We start from the raw sequence: 14,480 nt of genomic DNA, 5'->3' as shown, positions 1-14,480 counted from the left end.
GATAGAACAAGAAGCAATGGGCTTAAACTGCAGCCAGGGAGGTTTATGTTGGACATTAGGAAAAATTCCTACCTGTCAGGGTGGTCAAACACTGGAATAAATTGCCCAGGGAGGCTGTGGAATCCCCATCTCTGGAGATATTTAAGAGCAGGTTAGATAAATGTCTATCAGGGATGGTCTAGACAGTACTTGGTCCTGCCATGAGGGCAGGGGACCGGACTCGATGACTCTCAAGGTACCTTCCAGTCCTAGTGTTGTATGATTCAGAGCCATCGCTCAGCCCAAGAGCCATGGCTCCGTCGTGCCTTAGGCGAGGAGAGCCGGGATCTTGCGTGGCTGTTCCCAGCCGCCCTCCTCTCCACCCACAAACCCCTCCCCGAGGCCAGTGGCACTTTCACCCAGGAGTAGCTGGCTGGAGGGAGGGGGTTAGAAATCGGGGGCTGCTTTCACACAGGCTGGCAATTCACCCTCTTTGCAGCGAGGACGCAGGCTCAACAGCCCCAGTCGGGATGTCAAATCCCATTTAATTCACCAGTTCAACTTTCTATGTAACCTGTTCCCTAATTCAGCGGGGTGGGCGGGGGAGCAGCCCTGGGCAGGGGGGAGCCCGTCTCCAGACAACCCCCCGGTTCAGTCTCTTTGGTGTTCAAGTCATACAAACCGCCCCAGAAGCGCCGAGCAGCCTGTTCGGTGCCGGGGCCACGCGCAGCACAAGGGGCCACGTGAACCTTTGACTAAGCCCCCCCCCCAGTAGATTATGGTTCAGCCTGTCGTCCACACAGTCCCCAGAGCTCCCCCTCCGGCATTCGCTCAGGACCGGCTCATTCTTGCTTCCTCCCCTCCTCCGCCCTGTCCAACCCTGAACCCCCTGCCATGTCATTACTACCCAGAGAACCCGGGGCTTGTCTCTGTGCCGCCCAGTTATTCCAGGTGGCTCCCCGGCTGCCCTTGCCCTTGCGAATGATTGCTTGCGCTCATCTGAACCACCTCGCGTGTCCAGCCAGGCCCCACGTCCTCCAGGAGCCGTGGCCACTGCCAAGCAGGGCAGACATACAGGTGCTGGGGACAGGATGCTGCAGGTGGGAAGCAGCAGGAGGCCAAAGATCAAACACCCACAAGCAACCTTCCTGCTCATTTTTTAGATCCATGTGCAGAATACATTTTGTTATGTGCACCGAGGGATGTAAGGTGTGCACCACCACGAGACCCACAGGCTGCGGCTGGGGGCACGCTGCTGATCAGCTGGGCAGTATTTGAATCTCTCCTGGGCAACCGCCCCCAGGGAACACTGCCCATGAGACGCACCTTACTAAGGATGGAGCGGCCGCATGAGCCGCCCGGGTCACGAGTGACGCTGTCCCACGTGCCAGGGATCTGCTCCTTCCCCAGGGGTGTCAGAAGTCGCACTAACAAGTGGGCCTCCCCCTCCACGTGGAATGGGCTGAGCCACGCGGGGGAGAAGCTCTAGATAAGCGCGAGGGACTGCGACGGCGGAGCAGCGACCTACATAACGCTGGGATGCATTCTGCAAGTTTCCAAAACTGACAGTGCGGTGAAAGACGTTGTCGGTGCTCGACCGCTGATAGGTCTAGCCAGGAGCTACGGGGCGTCCCGGCACCTCGGTCCAGCCCTGGCCTTTGCCTGGGTCACAGAGCAGCAGCGAGGCCTTGTCTATATGACAAAACGCAACTGTTGTAGCCAGGCCAGAGAGACACATCCTCACAGCAGGGCCAGTACCATAAGGCCACCGAGGCATTTCGTCCAGACTAGAGATCTCTCTCCGGGAGACCCACGAGGCTGCCGCCGAGACACACAGCCCGGGAGATTGCCCGCTCCCTCCCGACACCATCCCCAGGAGGCCCACAAGCCACCGACAGACCGAGGGACACGCTCCACCCACGTGCCTTTGTGCCTCACCACCACAGACTGGGACCCAGCCCTCTGTGGGTGGAGTCCGCAGGAACACCCCTCTCCAACACGCCACAAAACCCAACACACGAAGCCACGCGTCACACTAGCCACAGCAACCAACGCTTGCGACCTCCCATAGCCCAGGCTGGACCTGGCTAATCCCGCTGTGCCTTCCGATCCCACGTGCACCCTGCCCCCGTCTGGAAACACCCGAGGCCTGCGGATTTGAAGGCACGTTGCTGCGCCACTCGCAAAGCTGAGTGGCGAGGAAGCCGCTGACCAGAACCGAGAGGCCCCTTGGAGCCTGCTCCCCCCGGGCCCTCCGGGGAAGGGCTAATCCTGCAAAGTCCAGACACAAGTAACTCGGGGAACGTGGGGCTAGACAGGCGCTTGGGACGCCCTCTCCTCCAGCTCCCTGGACCGAAACCGGACTGAGCAACCCAAGGCAGTCCCGTGCAGGCGTCTGGCCGGCCTGCTCTTCAAGTTACCGCCAAGCCAGCTCCGGCGCCCGGAGCTCTAGCTGAACCAGGCATGTCGAGGGTTACCCGTTCCCCAGAGGCATTCTCCTGACTGGCATGTGGCCCAGGGCGGCCTGGCTGAGCAGCCCCGGATGCCGGGGAACTGGGAAACTTTCACTTGACCCTGGGGACTTGACACACAGGATTTGACAGCCCTAGTTTAACCGAGAGGTTTGCTGTGTGGTTCGAAGGAGCCTGCCCTGCCCCAGGAGAGCAGCGGACGCCCAGCAGCCGACCTCACCCCCTCGGCTCTCCCGAGAACTGATCATGTCAATTACCTGCCTCACCACTGCAGCTGCCTGAGCCAATCTCCCTGTACCAGCGGCCGCTGTACAGGCACCGGGGGCGGGGCGGACAGCACTCCGGCTCGCCTGGCTGCCATATTAAACCCTCCGGCTCTCCTCCCAGCTCTCTGCTACAGCCCTCTCGGCGCACGCAGCATCCGGACGCGCTTGGCCGGCCCCGGCCGGAGAGCCAGAGAGCTACTGACCCGGCCAAGAGGCGGGGCCGGGCTCGGGGCGCACTGTGTGGGGAGAGCAGCTGACAGGAGTCACACGCCAGCACTTGTGCTCAAGAGGGGAGCTGGCTGCACGCTAACAGGACGCCCTTTGTGAGGGGAGCAGCTGCGCGCAGGCTGGCAGCCCACACGCCCGGCACCGGACGGCATCCAGGACGGGATCCTTCCAGCCGGCTGCCTTCCACGCCGGTGCTCGCCGGACATACGTCCCAGGGCGGTGGGATCAGACCCCCCGAGCGCAGCGGCCAGCCCGCACCCTGACACAGACACATGCAAACCCACAGACTCCGTTCCAGCGGGACGTGGCCCCAGAGCCGGGCTCGTGGCTCCGATGGGTGCAGTTCTGGGGCGGCTCGAGGGCCCTTGGTCAGAGCAGCAGCAGGATAAAGGGCTACGCTCGTGCCATGGAACCTCACCCCGAGGAAATGGCTCCTTCTAGAGGCCAATCCCTTTCCGGGCCGCAGAGCAGGCGCCGGCCAGCTCCGGCGCCGCCTCTGTCCGGAGAGGGGCCAGCCGGCTCAGGAGTGGACATGAGGCTCACAACGGCAGCCCTCCAAGCAGGCCCCAGCACTGCGCCGGGACAAGGGACTGGAAAGGGGCCAGCTGCCAGCCGCAGCAGGAAGAGACGTGTTTACAGGATGCCCGGATCGCGGCACTAGAGCCAGGAGGCGTCAGAAAGGCTCACGGGGGTGGGGGGGACGAAGCTGGGGACGTAACCACCAAGCCCAGACGCGGAGAGGAGCCTGCCGCCTGCTCCATGCCACGGGCACTCCTCCTGCGCCTGCTCCAGGCATCTCCACCGCAGCCCACTGCTGGCCACCCGGTGTGACGGCGCGTTGGGGGTCCCCCGTCTCCTGCACCCCAAAATGGCACAAACAGACCGCACCAGCCAGTGGAATAGAGGAAGTTTATTGCCTCTCCAGGATACAGCACAGCACAGATGGTCCCAGAGCTGCGCTAGGATGCCTCAGGCCCCCTTGAGATGGGGGAGACTGGGCCCCTAAACTCCAGCCCCTTTCCCTAGGCTGTCTCCTCCATGCTCCCAAACAGAAACTAACTCACTCTCCTCCAGCCCTGCCCCCCAGCCAGGGCAGCATCCACCTTCCTTTGTCCCTCTCCATGGGGGGTGACTCGTCAGACAGGTTGAGACCTTCTTTGCATAATGACTCATGGCCTGTGCTTCTGGGTAGCGGTACCCACGGCAGCCAGTGGAGGTTACCACAGACTCATAGAAACCAGCAAGTTCCCCCCCACTACGTCACACCCGGTCACCAGGCAGGGACCACGGACCCAGGCGGAGCACCCAGCAGCGCAACACGCCAGGGCGCTCGGCCAGATGTATCCCAGCCCCTCCGGCAGGCCAGGCACAGCACCGGGTTAACCAGCTCAGAGCCCCGGGGCAGCCAAAGCCGGTCGGGACCTGCCCGTAAAACCCGCCCCAGCCAGGCCCCAGCAGTGGGGAACAGCCAGTCCCAGCAGCCCCATTGCCACACCCCCCAGAAGAGCCAGCCCGGAACCCACAAGCCAACGGGCTCAGATTTGCCTCCCTCTTCCCCCAGGCCGGGGCGGCGTGGAAGAATACGTTTCCCTCTCCCCAGTTTCCCTGTTGGGGCCGCCAGGCCCGGCTTCTGGCCCTTAGCCCCCCGGGTGCCAAACACCAAGTTCCGCGGCCTCGGCCCCACCTCCGGCTCTCCCAAGCGTCCAGCGGCTTTGCCATGGGGCAGGAAGGCCGGGCCGGGGACTCTCGGCTTTGGAGATCGCCCTGCACCATGCGCTGGGAAGGAAATCGCGATGCCCAGCCGGGGGGTGACGCGTTCAACACGCCCAGCAAGTCTGGGATGGAACCAAGCGGGAGACCCCCCCCGACCCCTCGCAGTAAGCGCCTCCGCCCCCTACAGGGTGCTGCCCGCTGTGGGGCAGGAAGGGTGGGAGACTCCTGCCTTGGCGGGGCGCCCCCAAGCACTGCCCAGGGGCTGCCAGAGTGAACTGCGGGGACGCGGCTGAACGGCCCAGTCGCTGAGGCCGTTGGGACAGGGTTGCAGGGCTCTGAAGGGCGCCGGTGGCAGCATTTCCGCAGGAGCCAAACACCCCCCTGCGGCCCCGGCCACCTGGGGACCGGGCTGCCACTGCCAGGCTGCCAGCACAGCAACCTGCCCTGGAGCTGCGGCCCTGGCCTCTGGGCCAAACACCATCCCTGGGCCTGGCCCCTGCTTCTTCACGACTCGGGTTCAGCGATGCCAGCCCCCGCCAGCCGGCACGGACCCAGGGGAGAGGCCCCTGGCAGCTCTCTGGCAAGCAAGGGAGCAGGATCTAAGCGAGCCGGCACCCGGGGCAGGGACTCAGCCCCTGCAAAAAGCAGCTAGCGGCTCCAGGTGCCTGCCTCCCCGGCTGCGGCTGAGCACACCCGGCGCGTCTCGCTCCTCAGGAGACCAGACGGGCTCCAGCTTCCTTCTCTGGCGCTCTGCAAACACGCGTCTAACGGAGCAGCTGCCACGTTGCAGCAAGCGGCCGCCAAGCCAACTTCTCCCCTGCCATTTCACCAGCAGGGCAGCTCTGCCCGGCCTGCTGCTGGCACTGGGCAAGTCCCCGGTGCGCGCAGGGCCTCAGTTTCCCCTCCCCGTCGGGGGCAGGGACTGGCTCTCACTTGTGACCCCAACCTGTCCGAAGCTCCCTCAGCTTGAGTCGATCTGGCGGACTCGGGTCGCACGCACCCAACGTGCAGAAGGAGACTCAGGCGGCGGCCTGGGCAGCAGGGCCAGTGACGGGCGTCACCCCCCCCAGCACAACCCGGGACTTGCTCTACCTCCAGCACACCTGCCCACATGCCCCCCCGGGGGGAGGCCGGCACACCGCTGACTCAGCTGGCCCCGCCGCCACGGCAAGGGGAGCCGTCCCGCCTCTTCAGGCCCGGGGGCACCACGGCTGCCAGAAACCCAGCGTCGGGGGACCCCGGCTCCCCACCACTCACATGGGGGCAGCAGGAGAAAGCCCCTGCACATGGGGCTTCACCTCAGCGGGGCAGGAGGCGCGGAGACACAACGTGCTGCCGTTTGCTCCGAAGGCTCGTCGGCTCCCCGGCCCGGGCAGAAGCACCCCCTCCCCCCCAAGAGGGGAGGCTCATGACCAAGGGCAGGTCGCTGGCCACTGCTTGGACAAGCCAGGTCAGCGGAGGGGGGCTCAGTGGACATGGAGAACGACCCGGGGGGGGTGATATCCTGAGCTCTGCGGTGCTGGTCCAATCAAGGCCATTCCCTCCCCCTCCCGGGGCGGACACAGGAGCTGCAGAAAGGCTTTTGCTGCTGGAGAATTAAACAGCCCAGCAGCTGACGCCGTCAGCCCCCAGCCCCGGCTGAACCCTGAGCCACGGATGCGGAGAGCCCCGAGGAAGGCGCGAGGAGGCTTACACTAAGCCCCTCGTTTCCCAGGAACTGGAGATCATCCAGATTAGAAGGGCACCAGCTGTTCGCTGCGGTGCTCGGGCCCGGCCACGTGTGGCCCTCGCAGGCCGCGCAGAGGCCAGCAGCCCCAGGGCAGAGCGCGCCGTTCACCCATCCCCGCCACTGAACCGGGGACCCAGTTCTGCCTGGAGACGCTCGCCCGGCCAACGCGGGTCAGTCGGCTTCTCCCTCGACTGCCACGGGGGCTCCTAGTGTCCCAGGACGGAGCGGTGGCCACCTCAGCAGAGGCGCTTACCGCAGAGCGCTGTCCTCTGCCCCACCCGGTCCCAGGCCAGGCACGCTGCTACCGCGGCTTGGCAGGATTCCATGTTTCCATTGGGAAATGTCAGTTTCACCGCGGAAGCGATGGGCGAATATTGGCAAGGGGAGCCGAAAGGCCCAGCGAGGTGGGGACAGCCAAGCGCGGCGTGAGCGCCCGGCTGCGCAAAGGCTTCACTGGCATTTAACCGTTACCGCCTCCCCGCCCCTGCATCTCCCACAACGGGGACACAATGTCAGGAGCAAGGGGGGAAGCGCCTGGGGCCCAGATTGTCCCCACAGGTAACTGAAAACCAGGAGCCGCGGAACAAACAGCCACGTCCCAGCGCTATCTCAGTACAAAAGATCAAGATGCAATTCTGCAAGCACAGTGGGAACACGGAGCAGAACGATTACCCGAGATCTAGCTCCGTCTTAGCCCAACGCCAGACAGACCAATGACCATCTTCCACCCGCCCTCCCTGCCCCCACGCTCCACTGGGTGGCACCTCTCGTAGCAGCAGATTGCACCCACAGCAGACGTGCGGGGAGGGAGTCGCTGTGAGCTGCTATTCGCAGCTGGGATCAGCCAGAGCGGACAAAGACCCCGGGGCGGGGTGCAAAGGGCCGGGCAGTAAAACGACTCCAGAACACAAAGCGCTCGAGGGCCAGGCAGCCCGAAGGGCAGAAGGAAATACCCCAGGAACTGTGCCAGAGGCAGCACTAGCGCAGAAACGCCGGGTGGAGGAGACCTCGAGAAGCCAAGCGCTGCCTGCTGGCCGGAGGCAGGGTGACACGTTAGCTCGGCCCTGGCGGGCGTCCATCCCGGTCCCAAACGCCTCCCGCGACGGGGATGTTCCGGAGCGTCCCCACCTGCGCAGCGAGACCGTTCCCTGGGCTAACTCTCCCCTGCTGCCCTTTCGGCTCAGCCCTCCCCGCCCTGCCTGCAACGGGCCCACGATGGCCGATATGCATCCTCTTCACAGCAGCCCTCACCGACTTATCAGGCCCCCTCGGCCTTCTTTTCTCCAGCCTGCACACGCCCTGTTGTATTAACCTTTTATCAGCTGCGTTGCTCTCTGGACTCTGCCCCATCCTTCCCGAACTGGGGACCCAGAACCGGACCCAGCGCTCCAGCCGGGGCCTCGCCGGCGCTCCTGTGCCATGCATACCACACTCCCATTAACACCCCCGAACCACACTGCTGACTCTCATTCCACTCGCGAGCCACTAACCCCAGCGGTCCCACTGCCGAGCCCATTGTAACCCACTTTGTAACGGCGTGTCTGATTTTCCCTCCCGCGTCAGGCTCCTGTTGCTTTTGGATCAGCTCTCCAATTTGTCAAGACCATTTGCAATCTAGCCCTGTGCACCACAGTGCTTGCAACCCCTCCCAGCTTGGTGTCCTCTGCAGATTTTTATAAGCCTGAGCGACTCTGTTATGCGCGTCATTCATGAACACACTGACCCACCCTGCGGGCCCCTATTAGCCATCCCCTACCAGTCTGCAGTGAACCATTAAGAGCTACACTTGGAACAGTCTTCCAACCAGTTGTGCATTCACCCCCTAGAAACTGTATCCAAGCACACCCCTTTCCCTGCTTTGCTTCTGACACTATCATGCAGACCTGCCTCAAAAGCCGTACCCAACATTCAAGATGTATCGCAGCTACTGCTTCCCCGCTACCCGCTAGCTCCGTACGCCTGTCGGAGAAGGGAGTTCAGTCAGTTTGGAATTGGCACGATTGTGTCTTGACAAATCCATGCCACTCTCCCTCAGCACCCATTTACCCTCCAGGGCTCAGACGGATTCTTTGTAATTAACCTGCTCCAGTACCTGGCCAGAAATCGAAGCCAGGGCCTGTCTTTAGCAAGTTGGCCTAGTTTTGCTGTTCTCCAGTCTTCCGGGAGCTCTGCTGTGCCCCAGGAGAACTGCTAACAGCTCCCAGGTTGCTTCAGTTAGTTCCTTACGACTAGAGAGGCGTGCCATAAAACCGCGCTGCAGCCGGGCAGCGCGCACCCAGCACGTACAGCAAGCCTAGGGCAGGCCGAGCACAACCTGCTTCTCGCCAAGGTCGCCCGCAGCACACGACAGGCAGCATCTATCAGCCTCGGCCGGCAGGGGGTGCACGCTCGGCCCACCAGCCGCACGCTCACCCAGCCCAGAGAGAGGCCACAGGGACACACACTCACGCGCAGGGCTCAAAGGTGGTTTCGGGGGATACTAGTCCCCACTGCTCAACGCCCCACAGGAATGGAGGCAAGACATGCACCAGACCCCTTCCACAGACGTGCCATGTTCTAGGCCCGCCGGGGGCTGGCAGGCCTGAGCCTCGCCAGGAGACCAGAGAATGGGGGCAGCCAGGCGTGGCCCAGAGGCGGCCGAGGGCCAGCCAGGCTGGGAAGGGTTCCTGCTCGGAGGAGGAAGTGGCGCCCGCAATGCTCGGCCCACAGACCGGGCGGCGAGGAGAATGAGCCCAGCCTGTGGTGAAGCCGGAACAATCGCCCCACGCTGCCTGTGGCCACCACGAAGGGCCGAGTCCTGGGGGAAGGCTCACGCGTGGGGCTCCCTTCCCCCACTGCCCCAAGGAGATCTGATTGGACAGGTCACAACTTCCATGCTCAGCGTGTCACTGGTACGCCAGCTCCCCCTCCCCCCCCCACACACACACCTCTCACGCCGGCGCTGTCCTGGGCCCTCCGCCTAGCCATGCTGCTCAGACAGGTCCCAGCTACCACCCCCGAGAAGCCCAGCCCAAGGGGGCTACCACAGCCCAAACCCAACCACGCCCCAACACCGGGGCACCTGTCAATCAATCTTGCACCCCCCACATTGCCTGGAACAGCCGGCGGTGCTCCAGCGAGGGCCAGGCTGCACGGGGCTCAGCTGCACCAGGCCCCCAGGAGGCGCAGCGCCCGGAAGGTCTGCAACTGGGATACAGCGTCCACGTTTCCAAACAGCCGAGCATGCTGGCCTGGAGGCGGGAAAGCAACCTCCCTTCTGACAGCAGGTCCTTTGGCAAAGGGCCCCGTCCCATCTGGTCCCCAGGAGGGATGTCAATGCTTCACCCGCTAACTGTAAGCCCCTCCTGCTGACCCCCATCCGCTCCCTCTCTCCCCGGTTAACCCCTTAGACGTAATGTTTAACGCTTAACCAATTAACCGGGATTTTACATCCCTCGCCTCAGGAAACGGAAACTCGCCCTGGACTTCAGTAGGGTCCCTGGCCTCCAGAGAACAGCCTCGAAACAGGAAACCAAATGCAACTGGCTCAGCTCCACCACGTGCTCCAAGAGCCAGACTGCTGCTGCAGTCTCCCGGGAGAGGGGATGGGAGGGCGCCGATGGGAAGGCTTCCACCTCGGCGAGACATCCCCGCAGACTGGCGCTGGGCAAGGGAGTGACAGCCCAGGCCACGTGCGGAGGCGCCCGGTCAGGAAGGGAAGATCCCGGGAAGAGGAGAACGTTGCTTGCTTAGCTCTCTGAGAAAGCAACGGAGCAGCGGGCTCGGCCCTTAGTCACAAGAATCCAGCGGCCCCGTTTTAGGCACTGGTGGAGCCAGGCAGTTCTGGCCGGCCAGTCACGAGAAGGTCAGTAGCAATCAAAAGTCATTGTCATCTGCTGGCTGGCTGGGAGGCTGCGTGCGGCGGCCCCGGCCCTTGCGGCCACAGTGGCCGTCTAAGCAGCATGAGCAAGGACACGCCAACGAGGCAGACTAACCCAGGCATGCCAGGCTCTCCCTCCCTGCTAGCCACCTTCTAAGGGCCTGCGCCGCAGTCCTGCACCCAGAGGCAAACCAGCATTCGCAAGCCAGGACCCTGCGGGAAGAACTCACCTGCACACATGCAGGGGAGGTAGGTGCTAGTCGGATGCTCCTACAAAGGACGAAGTGTAATAAAGCAGAACAAACAGTGCAGATCCTGGTAGTGCGGCGATTCAAAGGCAGGCCCGGCCTCGCTTTACAGGAAAGAGCGACTCCCGCTTCCCAGCAGGACACAGTAGGGCACTTCATTAGCATATTGGAGAAAGCACGGGCAGGGGGACGACCCCGCTGCCTGTTGGGTGCAGTAAAAGGGAGGAGAGAGAACGTGCAGGGAAAACTTTCTGTGGCTGCTAAATAAAAGTCTGACGTCTCCCTCGGCTTTACCAGTGTAAAACCACGTGCTCCACGACAGAAAGGGGCCCCTGAAACTCAGCAAAACCACAGGGCTTCTAAGCCCTGCCCCGGAACAGTCGCACGCACAAAGCCTGGAAGTCGGCAGGAGAACCGCTGCCCACTAATCTGCCGACGTGTCCTGCCCCGTTCCGCGCCGGGAAGCAGCGAGCGGCTTCCGCAGCACTGCCCTCCAGGACCAACGGCAGCACACAAAGCGACAACTGTGCAAGGAGAGAACCAGGAGCTTCCAGCAACTACCACCCTCCTCCTCCTCCAAGCCAGCAACTCCTCTCGGTACGACGCAGCCTGGCGCTGGCACCAAGGCCTGTGTGGAATTGCTCCTGCCCAGTTAACGATGGCGAGGCCGTCCCATTCCAGCTCTCTGGTTTTACAGAGCCGGCTGCGCCCAAACCCAGCTGCTCTGCAGCCCTGTCTAGGGCATGGCTGGGCTTCGGGCCCACTTTCTTGTTCAAGAGGGCACCTGCATAGAAGCAGCGGGAAATCTTGCAAACACAAGCATCAGAGGGGCTGGACTCTCCTCCCTCCCAAGGGGTCGTAACCAGCACTCCCTTTCAAATCACCCTGGCCTCCCAAGCTGGCAAAACAGAGCAGCCTTGCCGCGTACCCAGAGCCCCCCTGAACCAAGGGGAAGTGAATTCCCACCCTGCCCTTACGGGAAACGTTGCCCTCACAATGAAAGTGCCCCAAACCAAGCCTGAAGCAACAAAGGGCAAAGGAGCAATTGCCCAGGAACCCCAGGGGTCCCTGTGTGCAAAGATCCCACACAGTGCCCCCGCCTGCCCCTGTTAGAGTCACCAAGCCTGGAGAAGGCAGCTAATGGCTCTAGGGCAGCAATTCTCCAACTGTGGGTCGTGACACCATTGCAGCAGGGTCCTCAGGGCTGGCATTAGACTGGCTTCAGCCCCCGTGGCGAGCTCCCGGCTACAGGCGCGCCCTCCTGGGGATGAAACAGCTGAGCTTGGCCCCTGCCCAGAGCACTGGGACTCAGGCAGGCTCGGGTCCTGCAGCCCTTTTTGCCAACAGCGGGTGGTCACGGTGCACCTGAGTCTGAGAACTGCCACTCTAAGGAAGGGGTCAGCAGGCCAGCTCCAAACCCCAGATTGACCGGAGCCTAGGACCTGAGGGCCCCGCTGCCTTGGTACCACTTCGCTAACTAGACAGCGCAATATGCACCACCTGAAGGGGCCAGTGAGGAAGGACGGGTCAGAGAAGCAGGCATCTCTCCCTCCCAAAAGGGGCTGTTGACAAGAACACCACCCATGGTTCCTAGTGACTTGCACCAGCCATGAGACACTGGGCCCGGTTCCACGGAGCCTCCAGACCCTCAGCAAGCAACCCCTGGCTGCTACTCTAGCAGAAAAGCTCCTTGTTTAGCCTTCAGCCAGACAGACCGCTCTGTCCTCAGCTGGCAATCTCCACCGCAAGGCATTTGCAAAACCCCTAGCTGCAGGCACCCGCTTGCTCTAGTCCGGCTGCAAAGAGCCCGGATTAACCAGCTAGAGCAGCCCAGAGACGCTGCCTGCGCAGAGGAACTGCAAATGCCCGGTGGACAGTCAGGCATGGAGACACTCCCGCAACTAGCACAAACGCCTCTTCCTGCTGCTTCACCTGTGGCTGAACGGGGCACTTAGGGGCAACTGTACAGAGAGCAGCAGGCAGGCAAGGAAGGGAAAGTCCTCGCAGGCAGCAGTCTCAGCCTCAAATCAAACAGCCCATCAGCGGCCAGGTGTAACCCCCACATGGCAACACCACACAGAGGGGCCAGCTCTGCCTCCAGTGACAGCTCCAGATCCTGACTTAGCCGCCGGCTTGTGGACAGAGCGACCGGCCTTGGAGACCCAGCCCTAGAGGATGGGGGACGCTCAGACTCTGCCACGCCAGGAGCAAACTCCCACACCGCAGGCCCCTGGTAGGGACAGCCGAGTCCCCCTGCGTTAGGTGGGCTGCACCCAGGCACCTCGCACCTCTGGGGCCCTCGCGGCGAGCGAAGCCGGCAGGTGCCTCTTGGGCTGACAGCCCCAGGCAGGACCAAGATCCCAGGGCAGGACTGAGATCCCCTGCCCCGCTGCTAACGGAGCGCGAATGGAAGGGCCGGTCCCGCCCGCCCCGGACACAGGCCAGTAGGGTCTGACGGTACAACAGGAGCCAACTTCCCTCCAGCACTGCGGAGCACAACCGCCCAGCCCAGGCACGCTGCCCCCTGGCCTGCCCCCCATCTCCCCCCGCACTCCCATCTCCCACCCAGCCCGGACCCCCATCTCCCCCCGCCCCCCCCGCACGCACCCCCATCTCCCCCCGCCACCCCCACCCAGCCCGGACCCCCATCTCCCCCCGCCCCCACCCAGCCCGGACCCCCATCTCCCCCCGCCCCCCCCGCACGCACCCCCATCTCCCCCCGCCTCTCCACCCGGCCCGCATCCCCATCTCCCCCCCTCGCACCCCCACCCAGCCCGGCACTCGCACCCGGCCTGCCCCCCATCTCTCCTGCCCCCCCACCCAGCCCCCCCAGCCCCCCGCCCCCCATCCGGCCCGTCCCCCTGGCGCCCCCCCCATGCCCCCACCCGGCCCGGCGCCCCCCCATCTCTCCCCGCCCGGCCCGGCGCCCCCCATCTCCCCCGCCCGGCCCTCCGCACCCCCACCCAGCGCCCCCCTCTCCCAAGCTGGGGCCCCCCCGTCCCGCTACCTGGGCGGCGGCGGCGGCCCCGCGCTCTCCCCCCGGCTCGGCGCCGTCATCCCGCGCCCCGCTCCGCTCCAGCCAGCGCCGGCCGCTCGCGCCCCGCCCGCCGCCTCCTATTGGCTGCCGGGAGCCCCGCCCACAGACCGCACAACTTCCTCCGCGCTCGCCCATTGGCCGCCTCAGGCCCCGCCCCCGCAGCGCCTCCCCAGCGCCCCCCCGGGCTCAGGTGAGGGGCGGGGCCCGAGCGCCCCCGTCAAGTGCCCAGCGGCTGCAGCAGCTTCCCGCGGCGCCCGGCTCTGCCTGGCCGGCTCCGTCCCCGCTCTGCTGCGGGCTGGGGGAGTGACCACAGGCCACTCGTGCGCCCTGCTCTGGGCCTCAGTTTGTCCATCTGTAAAACGGGGACAATGGCCCTGCCCTGCTGTGGAGCGCTCTGACACGGACCGGTGAAAAGCACTAGGCAAGCGCTGCGGGTTGCAAGCAACGCTCCTGGGCTTATCGCAAGGGGGAAACAACCAGAAGACTCCTGCAGAAAACACCTGACCTAGGGGATATTACAGGAGAACCCCCTGGCTTAATCTGGGTAACTGGCAAAACCCACCCCCATCCCCAGCGCTTGCCTAGAGCTTTTCATCAGTCAATTTCAGAGCTCTCCACACAGGAAGGGAGGGCCATTATCCCTGTTTTACAGATGGGCAAACTGAGGCCCAGTACAGAGGGGTATGACTGGCCTATGGGCACTCAACCAGCCCACAGCAGAGCTGGGACTAGCCCTCAGGACTCCAGAAGCCTTACCTAGTGCACTAGCTCCTAGGACTCTCTGCCTACCACAGCAGAGCTGTGGAGAAATTATATGAGGCATTTCATAGCCCCCCACCTATGTTTTCCCTGAGGTGACAGCATGACCCAGCCAGAGTCTGGAGTAATGGACAATAACTGCCCCTGACCCAAGGTACCTGTGCTTCCCTGAAAAGTTAAGTTCTGTAACC

General features: G+C 63.8%; 1 protein-coding gene across 8 annotated transcripts in view; it reads right to left on the bottom strand.

Moving 5' to 3' along the window:
* Positions 1-13,624, bottom strand: part of GRAMD2A (GRAM domain containing 2A) — a 44,714-nt gene extending 31,090 nt beyond the window's left edge. For 5 of the 8 annotated variants that reach the window (XR_012895817.2, XM_075897531.2, XM_075897535.2 and 2 more), the window contains exon 1: positions 13,501-13,621. Coding sequence is in view for 5 of the 8 variants with exons in the window: in XM_075897531.2 (XP_075753646.2) it covers positions 13,501-13,550 (50 nt within the window). In the remaining 3 variants the exon portion in view is untranslated. Of the gene's footprint in view, positions 1-2,707; positions 4,398-10,475; positions 12,994-13,500 lie in introns of those variants that run through there. The other 3 variants (XM_089781938.1, XM_075897533.2, XM_075897532.2) reach the window with 3 other exon arrangements.
* Positions 13,625-14,480: the final 856 nt, after the last annotated feature.

The sequence above is a fragment of the Pelodiscus sinensis genome, chromosome 14, assembly GCF_052426305.1.
Source record: "Pelodiscus sinensis isolate ZL-2025 chromosome 14, ASM5242630v1, whole genome shotgun sequence".
Lineage (NCBI taxonomy): Eukaryota > Metazoa > Chordata > Testudines > Trionychidae > Pelodiscus > Pelodiscus sinensis.
This window is presented reverse-complemented; position numbering and strand designations above follow the sequence as displayed.